Consider the following 19,515-nt stretch of genomic DNA (forward strand, 5'->3'; position numbering starts at 1 on the left):
TCTCACCACTCAACCCACTCTCATTCACAAAGACAAGGACACAGCCACCGAGGCTGCAGCCAGAACAGATTGTACTGCGTGGAGCGAGCTCTTCAGGGGCGGTGACGTATGACCACGTGTCGCCACCTAAACACACACTTTACAGCATGCCGATGTATAGTAAACACAGCAGATTTGTTTTATGGCTGCAAAGAAAGTGGAGGACACAGTGTTACCACAGAGTGTGCTTACACAGAAGTAAAAGACTAAAAACGAAACAAGATGGACAATTTAGTTAGAAGATAATGCCTGAAAATTATGCCTTTTATGACTGTACATTTGACAATTCAAGGCTAACCTGCTAACCATGCTGCAGGGTACAGTGTTGACACATGGGGAGGACAAAACATCACGCTGGCAGAAAATTGAAACAAAAGAACAAAATAACTTGAATTTGAAACTTCCAAAATATTATTCTTTATAGTTATGTAAGGTCCCAGGCATGCATTGATCTGCCACAGATGATTGCATTTTCTCATCAAACACGGAAAACACATGACGCTGCCGTTGAAGTTTCTGGAAAGCTGTGATGTTGCATTTTTTTACAGGACCTAACAGCTGGTTACAGATTGGACTGTTGAATGATTATTCCTGCCATTTACTGAGCAGTGTGGGTGAACATAGCACGGGATTTCTCGAGAACTTAGAGCTGTGTTTAGAGCCCGTCGATGAAAAGCAAGTAGCTACAAATTACTCCCAAAGTCTGGCAGCAACTACATGAATCACAGCTGTTTTAATGTTAAATTATAAAGGTCTGGATGATGGAGAATCTCTTGTAGCACACATTTACTTTGAGCACCATTCTTTTTTCTGGCACCTTTGCAGTCAGCATAAGGGCCTGTCTTCCCAGTTCAGTATGGCTAATGGGGTCAGAACCGTGGACCAGAATTGACAAAGTTAGCTTTAAATTTTCCTAAAATGCTTCCGACAACAATTCCTCAATCATATATCAGCAATCAGTCATTCAAAATAAACTAAATATTTGTGTTTCCATCATCATTTATCTCGATTATCTTCAGTTGTTGGACTATTCTGCTATCCAGTCAAGTTTGACGACCATCCACTCCTGTAGAACACAAGATTTGCTTTTCCACAAGGGACTCAAACTCTGAAAAGTGACAGGTTTTGGAACTTCATTTATTTTTAATATTAAGTTCAGGTAAAGTATGATTCTGCCTGTAGCCACTGCTCTTGGAATTGTAAGTCAAATAAAGGAAGCAAAGGTTGCTGTTTCTGACCAGTCAAGCTTTAAGTTCTCATACCACAGATTTGCAGGTGACATTTTTGAAATTTTTATTTTCAGGCAAAAGTAATCAGTGGAAGGCTTCTTGTTTCTCGCTACAGAAATTGAACTTTTAAATTGGAGGCTGCTGCCGACAGAATTTTTCATCTACAGTCTGATTAAGCAAACATTTGCACTATAAGTTGGCTGACGTTTTACTGTTTCCAGCTGACTGGTTTAAAAAGGACAACCCCATAAAAGCGTCTCACAGGTGCACTTTATGGGCACATACAGCTACTATTCCCAGGCAGAAAATCAACATCCAGCCAGATCATGATTTGTGTGGAAGACATGCAGATAAATAAAAAAGAATTGCTTGTTTATTGCAGTGTAGAGCTAGGTAGTTAAGTAGGATAAGGGAAAATGTAAGAGCCAAACTATTTGCTTTCAGTTTTAACCTCAGAGGAGAGAAGACTTCTGCTTGAGTTGTTAGCCGAGGCTCTCCTGTTCTAATAAACATCAGGAGACTTGAGCTGACAGCATCTGATAGCATCCAGAACTTAGGATGCTTGCTTGATATGGTTGCTATGATTTTACAGATACCATTTTCATTCATTTCTTCTCACAACTTCACCAAAACCTTAAGTTCTACTCGTTTTCATACAGCATATGATACCAATGTCGGATAAAAAAAGGTGAAAACTTTCATTAATTCTGTCATTGAAAGCAGCAGTCTGTCTTTAGTCTCCATCCATTTCTGGAAAAATAAGTTGTAGGAAAGCTTTGATTTCTTTCGCCTCTGAAACCAGATACTTCCCTGTCAGGCGACGGAGGGAAGAGCAGCAGACGGAGAGAGGAGAGAGACATCAGACAAGCCGGGCCAGGGAAAGAAAGCGTATGAGAGCCATAGATCATGATTCAGACATTTATAGAAAAAAAGAAGAATTGAGATTTAAGGCCCTTTTTTGTACTGAAGATGATTTTCAGCATTGCTTTAGCCATAAAACTCTGCACTGAGCAGCTAAAACCAAGGACCCAGTGATGTTTGGGGCACTGAGACAGAAAAAAAGCATTCTGCAGTGAAACAGATCATTAAAGACTAAAGACAAACATGAAAATTGGTGCCAGACAGCACAGTCCAAACAAGGGGGTGAATTCTGATTTGCTGCATTCAGTGCTTTATTAGCATCATCTGGCAGGTTAACACCAACCAGAAGTGGGATGTCGTCTCAGCCTCCATATCTTCTCAATACATGCACTTCAGCATGGAGGCGCATAGGGGAACGGCCAGTTAAATCCCACAAAACCCAAACACTTTACACTGCATTGTTGTAAGAGTATACAAGGAAAACGAGGTGTTTTAGGGCGCTCACCGTCCTCGTGCTGCTTAAGCAACACGTGTACCGTTACCTGCGAGCAGACTGCCTGAGATAATTGGCCTCGTGGGGCTTAACTCTCGACAGAGTGCACTTAGAAAATACTCCTGCGTGGAGGCGCTGCTGTGAAGATGTTGCCGTTGACGCCCGACATTAGATTCTTCGCGCAAAATCAAATTTCCTGAAATAAACTGACGTTCTGCACCGCATCAGGGGAATAGTGTCAGTGATCAAACCGCTGCCATGTCACAAAGCTTTACCGTGTCATGTTGCAGCCTGACAGTCAAAGATCTGAGATTTTATGACTTTGCCCCTCATATCCATCTCACATGCCTGCCTCACTTTACCTGTTTAATTGTATCCTGCTGTCTGTTTTTCCCACTCCTCCACACACCAACCACATCTTATATTAACAATAAATTGATATGCAGGACACGGGAGAACTCATGTTTTCCAGTTATATTACCAATTTTCTCCGTTTGTTTTATTTTGCCGTCGTAATCATTGCAGAGGCAAACACACACATCCCACGGCAGGTGCTGGAATTAGAAATACCACGAACAAACAGCCTAATTAACTCACCGAGTCATTAAACTCAGCAGCCGCCATGTTTTAAGCGATGACAGGGGCTCGTGCAGAGCCGTGAAAACATCTCGTGCTGGAGCACACGATAGTGAGTGAGTTTTCTTTGTTCTTACATCATCATTTGCATGAGAACCGTCATTCTTGTCACATCATAAGCCTAAATTTACAAGGTCACTCCCACTATAAACGTAATCTTTCGAGTTGTGAGCTGGACTGAATCCTGAATGCAAACATGCTGAAACAAGACACTTCTAGATAACAGGAAAATAAACTGGTGTGAGCGATTTGATATGAAAAGACTGTTCTTTTCATGCTTTGTAGAGAAAATAACTGTTACAGCAGGTTCAAAAGGTTCAGGAGCAGGAAATGAAACACCAGCATGAACGTTTTAAAAACGCTTTTATTCACAACAACAAAAAAAAAAAACTATACAGGAACCGGAACTAAAATCTTAGACAAAGAACTAAACTACTACTAGAATGCAAAACAGCCATCTAGAGGTACGGAGGAATAACTACATAAACAGAAAGTGAAACTAAGGTTAACCCACATATGGTAACACCAAGGTAGGGAAACAACTGAAAACACTAAACTAACCCAGCCTAGACTGCCAGTAATTATGAGCTGAAACCCCAGACTAAAGCTATCCTATGCAGAGCATAAAATACATTAAGTTAAATATGGAACGCAGATTATTTAATACGACGTATTAACAACACAAAGAGTCTGGTGATAGTAGGGCTTGGAAACGTAACTGATGAGCTGAGAACAGTCCTTTTGGTTTGACTTCATCTAGAAGTCTCTCTCCCGGTGTTCGCTATGTGCTTGGTAAGTTGGTGTCAGTAGAACCCGGTCGTGACAGATGTTTCCACAGAAAGTCCTCTTTCCAGGTGTACGTTGATGTTCCCAGGTTAAGCTGGCGACAGGTGGAGACCCTCCAGAGAAGAAAGCAGGATCCATGGCAGGGCGGAAAACCAGCAGACGAAGGAACCCAGGCAACTCAGCAGGCAGAAATCAGCTTTCTGAACACAGAAAACAGAATTACTGGCAATTCTAGGCTGGTGGCAAGGACAGTTCTACTCCCAGCACTAACTGGAGATTAGACGACGGTCCAGTTTCAAATGATGGGTGTCATCTGCTTTTATAGAGACGCTCATAGACCAGTCACTCAGCTCCACCTGCAGCTCATCCACTGATTACAATGCAGCACACCTGCTGCTAGCTTCACCAACACACACCTAGGAGAGAGAGAACAGGGCTGGAGGAGGAAGCACTACCACAGTCCACAGCCTTAAGCTGTGGATTGTGACAATAACTTTGAAGATACTTGATTTACATGACAACTTGAACAAGTATAGAAAAAAACTGCATTCTAACACCCTCAGTACCATTAAATCTCCCATATTTTAGGCCTTATTAACAACTTAATGAAGTTTTCATGTGTAAACTGAATGTATTTTTCCACTTTCAGCTTCAAATACTGCTCAGATCAATAAATCATCCATGCCTATAATAGGTATAAAGGTTTTATACCTACAGTAAAATACCCCATAAAGAAAAGCAAACAATAGGATGGTCCTTTTTCATATTTTGTGGGTCTGTAGACACAATCTGGACATGTAATTATGTTGAAAAACATTGGATTGTGCATAATATTGGCCCTTTAAGGGCTTTAGATAATGTGACTACTAATGAATAATGCTGTAGTTGACTCCAGATATAATGAAGGCATGAGCTAACTTCAGACTGCAGGCAAAAGTGTCTTGATTTTTTTTTGCTCCAGTCTGATTTTTAATTATAGTGGGAGCAGCATAAATTATTCAGATTATGGTTTGGGTCAGAGACAGGCCAGATTTTTAGATTTTGCAATTTTCATAGAATTTTTAAGTCTGTGTTTTGCTGTGAGCATCTTGTAGAGAGGTGCTGATGGCTAAAAAGTAGCCTTTACATCTTAAAATACTGTGTAAAATCTGTTTTATTGAAGCCTTTTCAGGCTCCAACTACACATCCACATTTGTCGCCATACAAAACTAGCAGCCAGTGCTCTGCCAAAAAGCCACAAATAATAGTTTTGCTTTCTTTCTCCATGTCGTTGTTATCATCTGCTCAGGAATTCTCACCCTTCAAGTGAACGTTATCTCATAAATACAACCATAAACACAAACATCATTGGCCTCCATATTTATTTCCATAAATTATTGAACAGAAAATTTATTACCAACTGTTTAATTATCATTCCAGAATTTTTAAAAGCAAAAATGCCAAGCATTCACTCAAGACTGACAGCTTGTTTTGTTCAAGTTAGTGCAGTTTAAAATGTTTTTACTGATGATAATAAGACAGTTTATATATGAGCAGTGTCAAAATATGGGACAAAAATGCACAATAAATGAATGTAGTGATGTAGAAAAAGTTTATTAAATAAGATTTAAAAGAATTAGTTAAAAATAGCACTGGATAAAATTAACCCATATAGCCAGGACAGGCTGGAAAGGCAGATATTAGGGTTGCATTTGAAGCTGTAAAGATTCTCAGCTGTTCTTGAGACCTCAGGTGGACTGGTCCAACACTGGGAGCATTAAAACTAAAAGGTGCTTCACTAAAAGTGTTTGTGCCGCACTTTCGAAGAGCTAAAAGACCAGAAGACCTGGGAGACCATCTGTGTTCAGACAAGCCTGCTGGTGCAAGTGGTGCTTTAAAGAATCATTTCAAGCTGACAGATTTTTTTCTAATAGATGTTCTGTCTTTCTGGCAGCAGAGTTCTGAATTAATATTATGTTGCTTTTTTTGAATATCTTAAGGATTCTGTGTGTTAGCAAGCTAGCTAGAGACATCAGAATGGCTTTTATGAAATTGTTAATGCCATTTTTAACCATTTTGTGCATTAAACCTGCCAATAAGTAGCTGCAGCCCTCCACTGAAAACATAACTGAGAGAAATTAAATATCACCTTTTGGCCACTGATACTGCACTTGCATGTGTTTTAATCAGAATATAGATTTACACCAACACCAGGAGTCCAAATCAATAGAAGCTTTGATCTGAAGCATTGCATGAATGTGTAGCCGTGCACAAGAGCATAAATGTATGACACAGATTTAGCATAAACTAATAAGAAGATCCACATTCGTATTGATCTCTCTCTCACGATGCAGGAATGATCTTTTAACTCCTGCTTTTGAGTCCTTCAGTCTGTATGGATTTGCTTCAGTTTCTCTCTCTTCTCTCCATCCCCCTCTCCTCCATGCTCCCTATAAATAGTGGTGGACTGTTTCTCAGCTTTGAGGAGTCTTTGCATGCAGACGCTCACACATAACACACACACAGAAGCATGCTCTGCTGCCACCTGTTGGCTGTAATCTGCTGGTTGTAGCTGCAGGAACATACAAGGAGGATAATTCACAACACAGGTCTGATTATTCGTGTGCATACAGACATACTTTATGGTACAGTGCTGCATTGTGTACAGTTGCGGCCAGTACAAACACACACAGACCAGCCATTGTAGGCCTGGTTTTCTGCTAAATGAAGCAGCTCGCCTGGTTTGCCCCTGTCACCCTCCCCCCACCTCCCCCGTTCCCCTCTCGGCTTCTCGATAACAGGCCCATGTGGACAAGCTGCTTCTGGTTACGGCATGCTGCAAGTGCCTCGCAAATATTTGCTCTTCCCATCAGGAGGAGAGAACTTGTTATTACAGTTGCTCCCCCCCTACCTCAGTATGTGCAGTATGTGCATATTTACTTAAATATACGTGTGGCTGAGTCCGTGGACATACAGTACATACAATATCTTGGAACAGACTTACAGAAGAATTTCTTTGACACCTCAATTATGTCTTTAGAATGTTTTTTAAAAGGAAATGTTCATGTTTTATGCTGTTTTTTCTTCAAAAACACAAGACTCAGAAAGCCTTCCAGACTTTGATCCTTAGTAAGTTACACTCTCGCCCACATGCCATCTGCAAAATATCTAAGGTGCTCCCTCTGCCAAACTTCTGCCAGCCCATGGGAGGAATAAAAACAAGAGCGACGTCTTCCTATTATTCCTCGTTTTTCCTCCCGTGTTTCATGGAGAGAATGTGCTGCCTCGGCCGTATTTTGTGCTGATAACTTGTGAGATTTGTTTCAACAAGGGCTAACTGCTGCCATCAGCAAACAGAGACTCTTCAACGCAGCCTGTGAACTTTCCTGCCCTCCTGTGCCCAATGGCGTCTTTGTTATTCTGGTTATTTCGGTAGCTGCAGACTCTCACACGCCACCTCCTTCCTGCCTTCATTGTGAAACACGTCCTGGCAGTTTGAGGAGTGTGAACCGAGCTGGTGTTTGAGTCCTTCTGGGTGTCAGGACAAGTCTACTGTCATCACGGTTTTCTTTATGTCACTCAGAGTTAAAGCTGAGTCTCATCTCCGTTTAAATCAGGCACATTTTATTGGTTTGTTTTGGCTTCTAGCCTTTCCTTTTAATCCCTCAAACAAAGACATTGGAAGCAGCCAACAATACGGAAGTCATGTCATTTCTTGAGCCAAAGCAAACTTGACATTTTCCTCTTGAACCAACAAATCATGTGGAGGAAAATGCTTCGAAAAGCAGGAATGAGAGCTTAAGAGGGCAGTAGGTGAGGGATTCAGACTCTGACATACAGTAATTCTCAACCACAGTCTGCTTGAACATCTCTGAACTAATTTGTTCTTTCTTTTTTCTCCTCCATTGCAGTTGTTTGTGGGTCTGTCCTTCCCCTACGAGGGTCCTGCCCCCCTGGAGGCCATCGCCAACGGTTGCGCCTTCCTCAACCCCAAATTCAACCCTCCGAAGAGCAGCAAGAACACTGATTTCTTCAAGGGCAAACCCACTCTGAGAGAGGTAAGAGGAGGAGGTTTTCACTCTGCAGGCCGTCTGGCTCATGACACGACTTTTAAAAAGTGTTTTGTTTTGCTCACCTCTACTCTCCCGTTGTTTGTTTTCCTGTCTGCAGCTGACCTCTCAGCATCCGTATGCCGAGGTGTACATAGGTCAGCCCCATGTGTGGACGGTGGATATTGAAAACTCTGCAGAGGTGGAGAGGGCCATCCGTTCCATCCTCAGCCAGAAGGTAAACACCGGGCCGATGCACCTGATGATCTTTGGAGGAAAATTAGGAAAAATGACAGGGAAACAGAATATCGTATGATAATTAAAAACACAATTTTCCAAAATTCAGTCAGTTAAGAAAAGCTGCAATTTCTGTTTTAATTGCAGACTATTTGTGTTGTGTTTTCTAAGATTCTGTGCAACAGTCCAAGTCATGATTTTTATCATTAATAACTAATCTACTGAATATTTTCTCACTTGAGCCAGCATTTGGCCTATAAAATATCGTAATTTTTACCAAAAATTCAAACATGCATATTCAAAATCCTTATTGACAGTCCAAAATCTTAAAGACCATCAGAAAAAATAGTTTATGGTGTGAAAAACCAACTAAAGCAGCAAATCTTCACATTTAAGAAGCCAGTATGTGTATATTTTTAATATTTGTGCTTGAAAAAATGTTTAAAGAGCCCACTAGTGGAGCTCTACTAGGATATGTTTACGTGCTTTATTCTTCAAAAAACACTTTTTTTTCTCATACTCTACATTGATTCAGCACCTCCTCTCAATCTGTCTGGATGAATCAATGACTCACTTGCTCTATAAAATGTCAGAGAGCAGTGAAAAATGCCCTTCACTGTTTCCTCAAACTGAAAGAAGTTCAGTTTAGCATCATGTAATGTATAAAAAAAAGCAGCAAATCCTCACACCTGAGAAGATGCTAAAAATAAGTGGCTTTAATGAATAACAGAGGATCAAAACTGGTTCCTAATTGGCCAAACTGCTTGGAAGGAGACTTGCCCAGGGACAGAGGATGATTGAAAGCACGGTGGGGGATAGAAACAGAGATCCGGTTCCGTCTTCTTGTCCAGGCCCATGCATATTTAACGCTGGATCAGGACCTCGTGTATTGTTGTGCTCCGCCGTGCGGGTCGGAACAATGGCTTTGTTCATTGGACAAGCCGATGGAGCCTCATATGCTTTGTGGTCCGTGGCGAGCTGCAGCCTACCAGGCTCTGGCTTGGCTCGCGCTCCCTCCCTCTCCTCTTCCTCATCTTCCACCCCACGCACAAAGACTCCGAAAAAGCAGCAAGTGACTTAGTGTAACAACAAAGGCTGCAGTTGTTGGTCCTCCCCGTTTGAAGCTTTCTCCTGCAAATCAGAGTCCGCAAAGGCCGACGGAACTCAAAAGACAGCAGTGCAAAGAGCAGACAGGCTAATGTTTCACCAGGATGAGTTCTCCGTGTGCCTTCATGTGGAGACACACAGAGAAACAAGCTGTTGTTAGCTCTGCTCAAAACACCCTCCCTGGCTCTGTAGCTGGACTGTAAAGTGTGCGACTTGTCACGCTTCAGTAGTTAGAGTAATCCTCCCTGACGCTGTGTAACCAGTCTGCATTTTGTGTTTGTGATCAGATTGAGCCCTACCTGCCCTATGAGTTCACCTGTGAGGGGATGCTGCAGAGAGTCAACGCCTTCATTGAGAACCAGGTACTGAATGAATATCAGCTCTTCTTAACCCTCTAAAACCCACTGTTGCAAAAATACATCAATTTTATTTTTTTAAATTATTATTTTCTATTATATATATATTTACATATTTTTTTTGATTTGTTTTGTTTTGTTCTATTTATATTTTTTTTGCTCTTTTATATATATATATATATATATATATATATATATATATATATATATATATATATATATATATATATATATATATATATATATATATATATTAGGGTCTGACAGGGTTAATCTTACTTCTACTGAAATTTCTTCCAAACTGTTTGAGGATGCATTTAGGAGCACTTTCTGACTTTTATACACTTTATCAGCATATTACAGTAGCTGTGTGTGTTTGGTGGAGTCCACAGGGCCCATGAAGGTTCTAAAGCCAAAAATCTCCAATGCTACTGAGTGATATGAAGAGATTATTACACCTGCCATCATAAAAATATGTTCATAATCAAAAATCAAAAATGTTATGAACAATGTCTCCAGACATTAAAGCTTGAATCAACATCGGATTACATTTTGGAAGAATTATTGAAATAGATACAATAAATAGAAGATAAAATAAATGACAACGAAACTGTACATTAAGATGAATTTGAAGAAAAGTAGATAATGGAGCTCTCACATCCTGTTATCTGTCTGCAGAGTTAGTCAGAGCTACAGCCGCTATGCTGTCTGCTCCTAGTAGCATCTATTAGCTTCAATTAGTGTTTGTTGGCTCCAGATATCGTCTGACATTTCCTGTTAGCTCTTATTAGCTGAAAAAACTTCCTGTTAGCTCCAGAAAGCACCTGTTAGCCCCTGATTGCTGTCATTAAGTCATGTATAGCTCATTTTAGCGCCTGTTAACTACTAGGATACTAGAAAAAAGACAAAATTCACTCATAGGAAAATATCGTATCTGAAGCAAGAGCTGTGAAATGTGTTGAAAATGTGATGTCTCATAAGTTTAGTGTGATTCCAAACACAGTAATCATGTGTTGGGAAGAGGGAAGATTTTAACTTCACAAAGCAGCAGTACCATTTTTTTTTTATTTAGCTGGATGGTGTCCTCAGAGGTGTTACAAAATAAACAGAGCTAGTTTTAAGTATTTATTTACCTTTGCTAATTTGAAAATTTTAAAGGATTTTTTTTCATACAATATATTTTAAGTATTCTTTCTCAAAAGGAAAACCCTCTGGTTGTAATCCTCTCCTAACAGAGACATAATCATTAATTTCACTATTGGAGATCTAGTGTCTGTCCAGTCACTGTGTTGTAGTGGTGTTGTGTTGTGTTTCTGTTTTATGACATCTTGTTGTGTTGGCAGGACTTTTGTCACGGTCAGGTCATGTGGCCTCCTCTCAGCGCCCTGCAGGTGAAACTGGCCGAACCCGGACGCTCCTGCAAGCAGGTGTGTCAGGAGGAGCAGCTCATCTGTGAGCCCTCCTTCTTCCAACACCTGAACAAGGACAAGGACCTGGCCAGGTAAGACACACACACATACACACACATATACACACATATACTGTAATACAGCGGTGTCAGACTCGTTTTAGTTCAGGTTCCACATTCAGCCCAATCTGACCTCAAGTGATCAGTAAAATCACAGCATAATAACCTATAAATAACCACAACTCAACTCAATTTTTTTTCCTTTGTTTTAGTGCTAAAAAGTACATTCTGAAAATGTGCACATTTAAGGAATTATCTTTTTGCAAAACATTATGAACAACCTGAAATTTCTTAAGAAAAATAAATTAAATTTCAACATTATACCTCAGTTTATCATTTGCACATTACAACTTAGAGATCACAGTTTCTACCAAGACAGAAAAAATTTCCAGATATCTGGAATTGAATGATATAGTATTTTCCTTTATGATCAAAACGACAAAAGTCAGACAAAAAAGACAAAAACAAGACAAAATATTACAAAAATGACACACTAAATGACAAAAGAACAATGAACAATCTAATATTTTGCTTTATGATCAAAGCAACTTGTCATGGTCCAGGAATTATTTTAAATTTTTGGTTTTACAAATTTGCCATTTGCAGTTAATGTCTTCTCTGTAGTTTTTACACTTTATAAAGTCATCCTGCAGGCCGGATTGGACCCTCTGGAGGGCCGGTTTTGGTCCGCAGGCCGCATGTTTTATACCCCTGCTGTAATAATAAATATAAAAACAGATAGAAATCAAAAGATAAACATGGTGCAGTTAAAAAACTTTTCTTATTTGTACTGGATTCAATCAAAAATCATTAAGAATTTACATATAAACCTGTAAATTTGTCATTAAAGCGTGAGGGGAGAGTTTGCCAACATTAAGCAGCTTCTTGTGGTTTGCTGCATCGTTATTTCATTACACGATTTGGGCCGTAACTGGCCTGAAATTTACTAAGATCAGACACACAAAGCTGTTATGTTAAAAATGTCCATCAGGTGGCAGCAGAACGCAGGTTTAAACTCATGAGTGCAGTTTGAATGGAGAGGAATGATTGTAACCTGCAGTGTCCAGTTATTACCACTAGGAGGCGGTGTGTACTGACTGGAGTAAATGGGTCAAGGCCCATCATGACTGATGCTCAGGAACATTGTTTTAGTTGACTGTGCAGCAGCAGTCTAGTCCACATTTATGTACAAAACAAGATATTTAGGGCGAAAAATAAACTTAAAAAACACTAAATAACGTGCATGTGTGTGTGTGTGTGTGTGTGTGTGTGTGTGTGTGTGTGTGTGTGTGTCAGGTTTGGTGTGGACTGTCAGACGGTGGAGTCAAGCGCCGACACGTTGGTCCCGGCCTACAGCGACACTCGCCACCACTGCATCTTCCAGTCTGACCTGCTGCTGTTCAGCTGCGCCGGCGCCCACCAGTCTCTGCGACGCATCTGCCCCTGCCGCGACTACATGAAGGGCCAGGTGGCGCTGTGCAAAGACTGCCTATAGCACCGACACGCCGGCTGACGGAGGGCTGACGGCGGTGGCGTGTGTGTGGGAGGGTTTAGAGGTTACCGGAGCAGCTGTCAAACACACACACACCGGACTCCTTTTGTGGGGGAAAAAAACGTTTCAAGACTGCGTTCGTTCTTCATATTTATTGTTTTCCTCCAGAGCTGTGGGAGGAGAAACACTCCTGCAGCCCACCTGAGCGGATTCAGTGTGAAATTACTTGAATCAACAAAGGGAGTGGCGTTTAAAAGCCCAGCAGATGAGCTCTCTGTGCTGCTGCCTGGGTGGACTGAACATATCAGTGACTGCCTGCCTGTTTGTCTGCAGGTTTTTCGAGGGCAGCCAGGGACCAAGGAGACTCCCACCTCCCCCCCGTACAGCCACCCTCACTCCTCCATCCATCTCCCCTGCTCTGATCTGAAACTGTTGTTCTTTAGGTAGGTTTGCACTGGACTGGCACGCCTGACACAAACACAGCAACAACATATAAACACATCTACACACACACACACACACACACACACACACACATAAAGGCGGCTAAAGAAGAACCCAGTTTTACACTGTAACCAACTCTCTTCTGGACAAAAGAGACAAGATGTAACGTAGATATCTAGATTTTTATTCCCCCCAGACTTACAGCAAGCGTCCATTCCTCCCTTAAAAATTCAGCGGATGTGGCTCAGTAGATTTTCATAAGTTGAACACTTGTTTTCAAATGACTTTTCACTTTAAAAGACTGTGTCAAAAGGCCAGTAGAGGTAAAAGACGTCTCAGTTTGACTGTTTTACGACGAGGATCAGGGAGGAGGGCGAGGCTCATTCTCCGTGGCTACGTGTCGTTAGGATGTGGTGACGTCGTGTCGTAGCTCGTCGTCGGCAGCGGCGGTAACACCTAGAAGCCTCATTAACAACACCAAGACTCCACAGCCTGCCGAGAAACACCTTAACCCAGATGGTCGCCTTGACAATTTAAAGAAAAAATTCCAAAAACTCCCCCCCAACACTCGTCTCTCATCTGCCACACAGCAGCTGTAAATCCTGTCCAGCAAAACTGTACGCAACATGCCAACGAAGCGCTGCGAAACGGCGCCAAAAAAACCTCGCATCACCGCGTTTTCTTTGGATAATCGTTAGGATCTTAATTTGCCTGGAGATTTGCAAAAAAAACCCCTTGAAAAACAACAAAAAAAAGGTAATAAAATTTGTAGTTCTTGTGGTGAATGAAAAAATGCACTAAGTTAATCTATTTGGAGGTTTAACAGGATATTAGTAACACTGTATATTGTTCATATGAGTTTTTTCTTTTGTATTTATTTTGTATACAGATCTTTATCGCTGTGTTTTTGCTGGAAATCTTTGTTTTTTATTTATAGGAGGGGTGTCTTCTTTTGTTTTTTTTCTTTCTGTTTAGAGATTTTTTATTTATGGAGGGTAATTTAAGAAAATAAAATATCTTCAAGTGTATGATTGAGATGAGGAGGTTTGTCTGCGATTGTTCCGCTTTTAGCAGCGATGTGAGAAAAAAAACGAATATTTAAACATTATTCTGAGTTTTAACAATAATTTTGTCTTAATTTTGGACTCTTATTGGACCGTTGTTGCACAAAATAAGGTTTTTTATTCATAAATATTTTGTATTTAGGCACAAATTGGACTCCATACCTAGAATTTGCATTTTTATAGTAAATTGGTTTAAAGTTTTAGTCATTTTTCTCTTCACTGCCTCTTTAAGACGAACACTTGCGGACAAACGTGAAAAAAGGAGCCTTGTACACTTTAATGTGCTTTGATTTCCAATCTCAGTTTTTCTGTTTGCACACGTGTAAGTTCAGCCTGAATGGCAGCGTTCGTTACACTCTACTTCCTCACTGTGTCTGCTCAGACTGTTGTTTTCTTTATTTTTTCTTGTTGCACAGGTCAGTGATCTGCCGCCAAGTTTAGCGTTTTAAAGAACATGATGTGCCTTTTCGTGGTTTTAAGTTCGCCTCTGTTTGACTGTCGGCGACCGTCGGGGTCATTTTCACAACGCGATGAAACAGCCTTCAGGCCCAGAGTGAATTTTTTTTACATTCTGCAGGATCCTTTTCATCTGAATTCAAATCATTTATTGTTTTCTTACTTAAATCAGTCAATTAAATCAGTCCAGATCTTGTAAATTCCCCCTGATTGGGCCTTTAGTGTTCAGATTTCAGGATGACAGCAGTGTTACGTTTGCCAATACATTTCTAATAACACCAGAAGCCTCACCAAGGGATGTTTAGCAGTAGTTAGATTACCCCAAACGAGTAATCGGATTATCGCATTATGATTTTTATTGCCTTAAACTGATCACCCACAACAAACAATCTGCTCTTGACCTCCTGCAGCTGTAACTGAGACACGAGTGGGTTCAGATTCAACAACGTTAGTGTGACTGCTTCATGTAAAAGCATAAAGCTGGTGTCACTTTAGGTTTGTCAAGGTCCAAGCAAATCCCATAAAAAGCAAATACGGCTGCACGATATGTTATTTATTATACACAGGGTCAAATTTGGTTGCAGAAATGAAACACAACATCAGTTATAGGGCTGCACAATTAATTCATTATTAGTCATGAAGCAGGTGTTTAACAAGCAGCCGCTTTTGTGTCAAAACTCAATGATTAATTGGGATAAATAGACTCGTTTTGATGTCATTTAGGCTTAAATTGTGCAGTTCCAGTCACTTGTATGGAGATATTTCAGCTACAGAAAGATTGATATTGACCAGAAATGATTAATGCAAAAAACTACTGTAGAGGAAATGTTCCAAGAGACTCGCACTTAAAAATGTCTTGTTTCGCATTTTCTCTCCCGCAAAATCACCCCAATCACTCTAGAATGTTTCATTCAGACAAACCAAACATCAGACTGCAGTCCCGATGAGCCAAAATAAGCTGCTTTCACACAATAGTTGATTCAATTCATTGGTGGTTTTGGTCTTTTTATGGGATTTCTTCACAAAAACAGAGCCTCACCAGCATTATCCTTCAAAGTCTACACACGTCAGAGTTCCTTCTATAAATCTGAACCTCTGGTGTCAGTTACGTTTCAGTAAAATTATAAAGAGACGTTTTGAAGCCTTCACTGAACCCGGTTCCGCCAAAACCCTGTTCCGTTGCAGCTAAAAGCCTTATTTACTTTCTGTTCGTCGAAGCATCCGTGAGAGAAATCCGCTCCGAGCACCGAGCCGACAGCTTGTACAGAACAAATCACCATATCTTGTCTTTGTTGACCTCAGCATTGAATGTCTAGATCAGAAAAGAAGAAGTCACAAACATGTATCATGTGTATTTGTTTGTCACACTTGTTTGAAGCTCTCAGTTTGCGTCCAGAGTCTAAAACAGAGCGACGATGACAGGCGAGTAACGCAGCGACTACTTTGGATTGGTTCTGTTTTTGTTTTGTTTGGTTCCACAGTCCTTGATGAGTAAGAGGGATACAACTTTATTTTTAAATAAACCTTTTTTCTGTGACAAGCGGCTCAAACTTTACTTTTCTTTTACAGCAATACAGCACCAATGGCACCAAAAAGTGGTACAAAACTCAACTAATATGGAGATAAATGTGTGTTTTTAGCACAGAACTGGACATTTTGAACATGGGGGATAAATCATTGCAAGCAGGTCGGTGTTGAAGAAGAATCACTCATAGAAAAATGTAATTTACAATCTTCTGAACAGTTCTTCTGTTTCTGACAAATAAAATGAAGCTGCTCTTGAATATGAAAGTTCAAAAAAGGCATTTCTGTAGTAAGAAAGTTTAAAAACAGCTTTTATTCTGACGGGTATTTCATGATGAAATTCTAGAAATCGACATCTACTATAGGAGAATACTGTGGATTAACCCTGTAAGACGCAAATATAGAAAAAAATTAGCAAAAAACCCCCCAAAACCCCCCGAAAGTTTATATATATATATTTATATATATATATATATATATATATATATATATATATATATTTTTATATATATATATATATATATATATATATATATATATATATATATATATATATATATATATATATATATATATATATAATATTTTCAAAAATAAAACTGATGTATTTCTGCAACAGTGAGTTTTGCAGGGTTAATGTTTTATTCCATCCAAATATTACTTTCTAACTAGCAAGTTGTGGTTTTAATACACCCAAAATACAACTTTAACTTTCCTGTCTAATACTTAAAGTTTTCAAGGTTTATCCCACTTAAATCCTACTACCTAACGAGTGAGTTATGCTTTTAGCACTTTATTTCACTCACAATACTACTTTATATAATAGCGTTTATAGTTTTAAAAGGTTTTTTCTATCAAAATACCACTTTTTAATTCATGACTTGTGGTTTTAAAGATGTTTTCCTTCCAGATTCTTCTCTCTGTTTAAGTGCTCATAGCCCTGATTGTCAGAAATGTAGTATTTATTCAATACCTGCAAGCTGATCAGATACCCAGTTATTTATGAGGAGCAGTCAAGACCAACAAGGTTCAACAACATCAGTTCTGGATCTGCTGCAGACTAATGCTTCTCCTCCAACCAGCCAGCAGGAGGCGCTGCTGCCTCTTCAATGAAGACACCGGAAGCTATTAGAAGCAAGGAAAAACAAAACAGAGAAAAGATTTTACATCCAAATGCTACTGTTCCTGTCTGTTTTACCTTGCAAAGTGTTTTTTGATGTCATTAATGTCGCTTTGCACATGTTTAAATGATGAATAAGATAAATGTTTATTTCATTACACTCTTGATGTATCTTAATCCCTTCTGTCATTAATGTTCTTTAACTGATAATTTATCATCATCACAGTCTTCTCAGTCTCCAAACTGGACAAGATGTGACGTCTGTAAAGATATGTCACAGGTGTCTTGTTTTGTAGCTTCTAATGTTTTTTGTGAATAAATCAGAAAGTTTTCACAGCATATATGCGTTCACAAGAGTCAGAAGATGCTGGTGTGTCTCTGACTCAGTATACTCACATATCTTGCTGTGTGTAGCTGAGTCTTTATTCTAATTTGTGTATTCATCACCAACTACTCATCAGCTGAGCAACGACAACAAAAGGTAAATAAAAGTACGCAAAAGAAGCATATTACACTGACTACATAATGGTCTGGATTCTCTCCAGCGAGAACAAATGAGAACATTTCTGTTGCCAGAACTTTGGTTAAACACAAACTGGACTTGGACAGCAGGCACCGGCAGAATATTAGATTTCCAGCATAATCTTTAAAACTTTGGACATTTGGAGAGACAGACCGGGATCAAGTAGCTGCACTTGTGTTTTTTTTTCTCTGCATCTCAGTAAAATAAAGCAAAAATCTGCCACTGAATTGTTTTTCCTGGTTCCATTTTCATGTTTTTATATGTTTCTTATGACTGAAAAAATATCACAGTGATAAGAGATTATTAGAATTCTTCTATATATGCAGACATATATCTTATACTCGGCTGGTCTTTATGCATATCAACTTTTTAAACGTCTTTCTCACACTGATGTTGAAATCACAGAGAAAATATCTCATATCTCTGTACAGGACTGTTTCTAACTGAACTGAAACCTCTGGGTTTTTATGGTTCGTCTCTTCAGCCATTTTCTGCTTTTAGTTCCACCTCCAACCACCAGGTGGCGCCTCCTGAAGGCTGGATGTGAGGACGTTGAGGTGGATCAGCTCCAGCTGGTGCTGATTTGTTGGCTTTTGTTGAGGATTTACGTTCAGGTGGAGGAACACTGCAGACAGGTGAGCTGAATCAGTTCATTCACTAACCGAGTGCAGTTCTCAGTTATTTCTGAAACTTTATTTTATGTTTTCTCTGCAAATCAGCATGTTGGAGTTGATGTAGACGAATTACAAAATGCTTAAAATTCTTTAAACGCTCAGCTTTAATTGAAACGAAAACAAACAATCATGAAGTCTGAAAAATGCTCTCTTTCTGATTGACTTTTATGTTGTAAAAATTGCTGCTGCTTCCTTTTAAAACCAGATGATGCACGTAAAAGACATTTAGCCACAGTTTCACAAGTACCCTCACAATAAGGAAAAATGTAGGGCTAATATTTGCACGTATTTCTTGAAAAAGCTGAGGAACAAAAGTAACAAAAATCATTCAATCATCTCAATCTGACTGCTTCAAGCCTCTAAAATCATGTGTTATTTTTAACCAGTAATCTGACATTTCAGCACCACAACCAAAAAAAGACATAAAAAGAAAACAGATTTTTTTTTTTTTACAATCCCACCTGTGTGATTACTGCTAACCAAGAATACCCCAACAATAAAGCTGTTACCTCGACTTTATGTTGTGTATAATTTCTGAAACACTGAAATGAACCCTGTATTAAATAACTTCATTAGTGCAGACTATTTCCGCTCCATTAGTTACATAATGTCACTGATCATCTTTAAAAACTGTCTTAAAACCCAGATTTTCATGCTCTTCAGTCACTCTGAGGCCTAATTTCACCGACAGCAGGTCTGGACAGAAAACATGATGGTCGTGAACTCAGGATATTTTTAGATGGTCACACTAATCCCTCTGATTGTGTTTGAGAGTCAAAGAGCAACAAACCTGTGTGTTTTCTAGCCTTTATTTATGAGAGCAAGGAGCCAAAACTAGAGCCAGAAAAAGCAAATGTGACTAAATCAAGTTTGAACATGGTGCCAATGTACAGAAAAGAAATGAAAATCTGTTTTTATGTTTGGTCCTGATTTGCTGCCAACTCTGTTTAGACACTGATTAGAGAACTGATCAATCTT

General features: G+C 39.6%; 1 protein-coding gene across 2 annotated transcripts in view; it reads left to right on the forward strand.

Moving 5' to 3' along the window:
- Positions 1-16,236, forward strand: part of mgat5 (alpha-1,6-mannosylglycoprotein 6-beta-N-acetylglucosaminyltransferase) — a 101,500-nt gene extending 85,264 nt beyond the window's left edge. For both annotated transcript variants that reach the window (XM_023261507.3, XM_023261508.3), the window contains exons 13-17: positions 7,935-8,081; positions 8,194-8,310; positions 9,704-9,778; positions 11,116-11,273; positions 12,537-16,236. In XM_023261507.3, coding sequence (XP_023117275.1) covers positions 7,935-8,081; positions 8,194-8,310; positions 9,704-9,778; positions 11,116-11,273; positions 12,537-12,735 — 696 coding nt within the window. In that variant the 3' untranslated portion in view covers positions 12,736-16,236. The remainder of the gene's footprint in view (positions 1-7,934; positions 8,082-8,193; positions 8,311-9,703; positions 9,779-11,115; positions 11,274-12,536) is intronic.
- The last annotated feature ends 3,279 nt before the right edge of the window (positions 16,237-19,515 follow it).

The sequence above is a fragment of the Amphiprion ocellaris genome, chromosome 24 (assembly GCF_022539595.1).
Source record: "Amphiprion ocellaris isolate individual 3 ecotype Okinawa chromosome 24, ASM2253959v1, whole genome shotgun sequence".
Classification (NCBI taxonomy): domain Eukaryota; kingdom Metazoa; phylum Chordata; class Actinopteri; family Pomacentridae; genus Amphiprion; species Amphiprion ocellaris.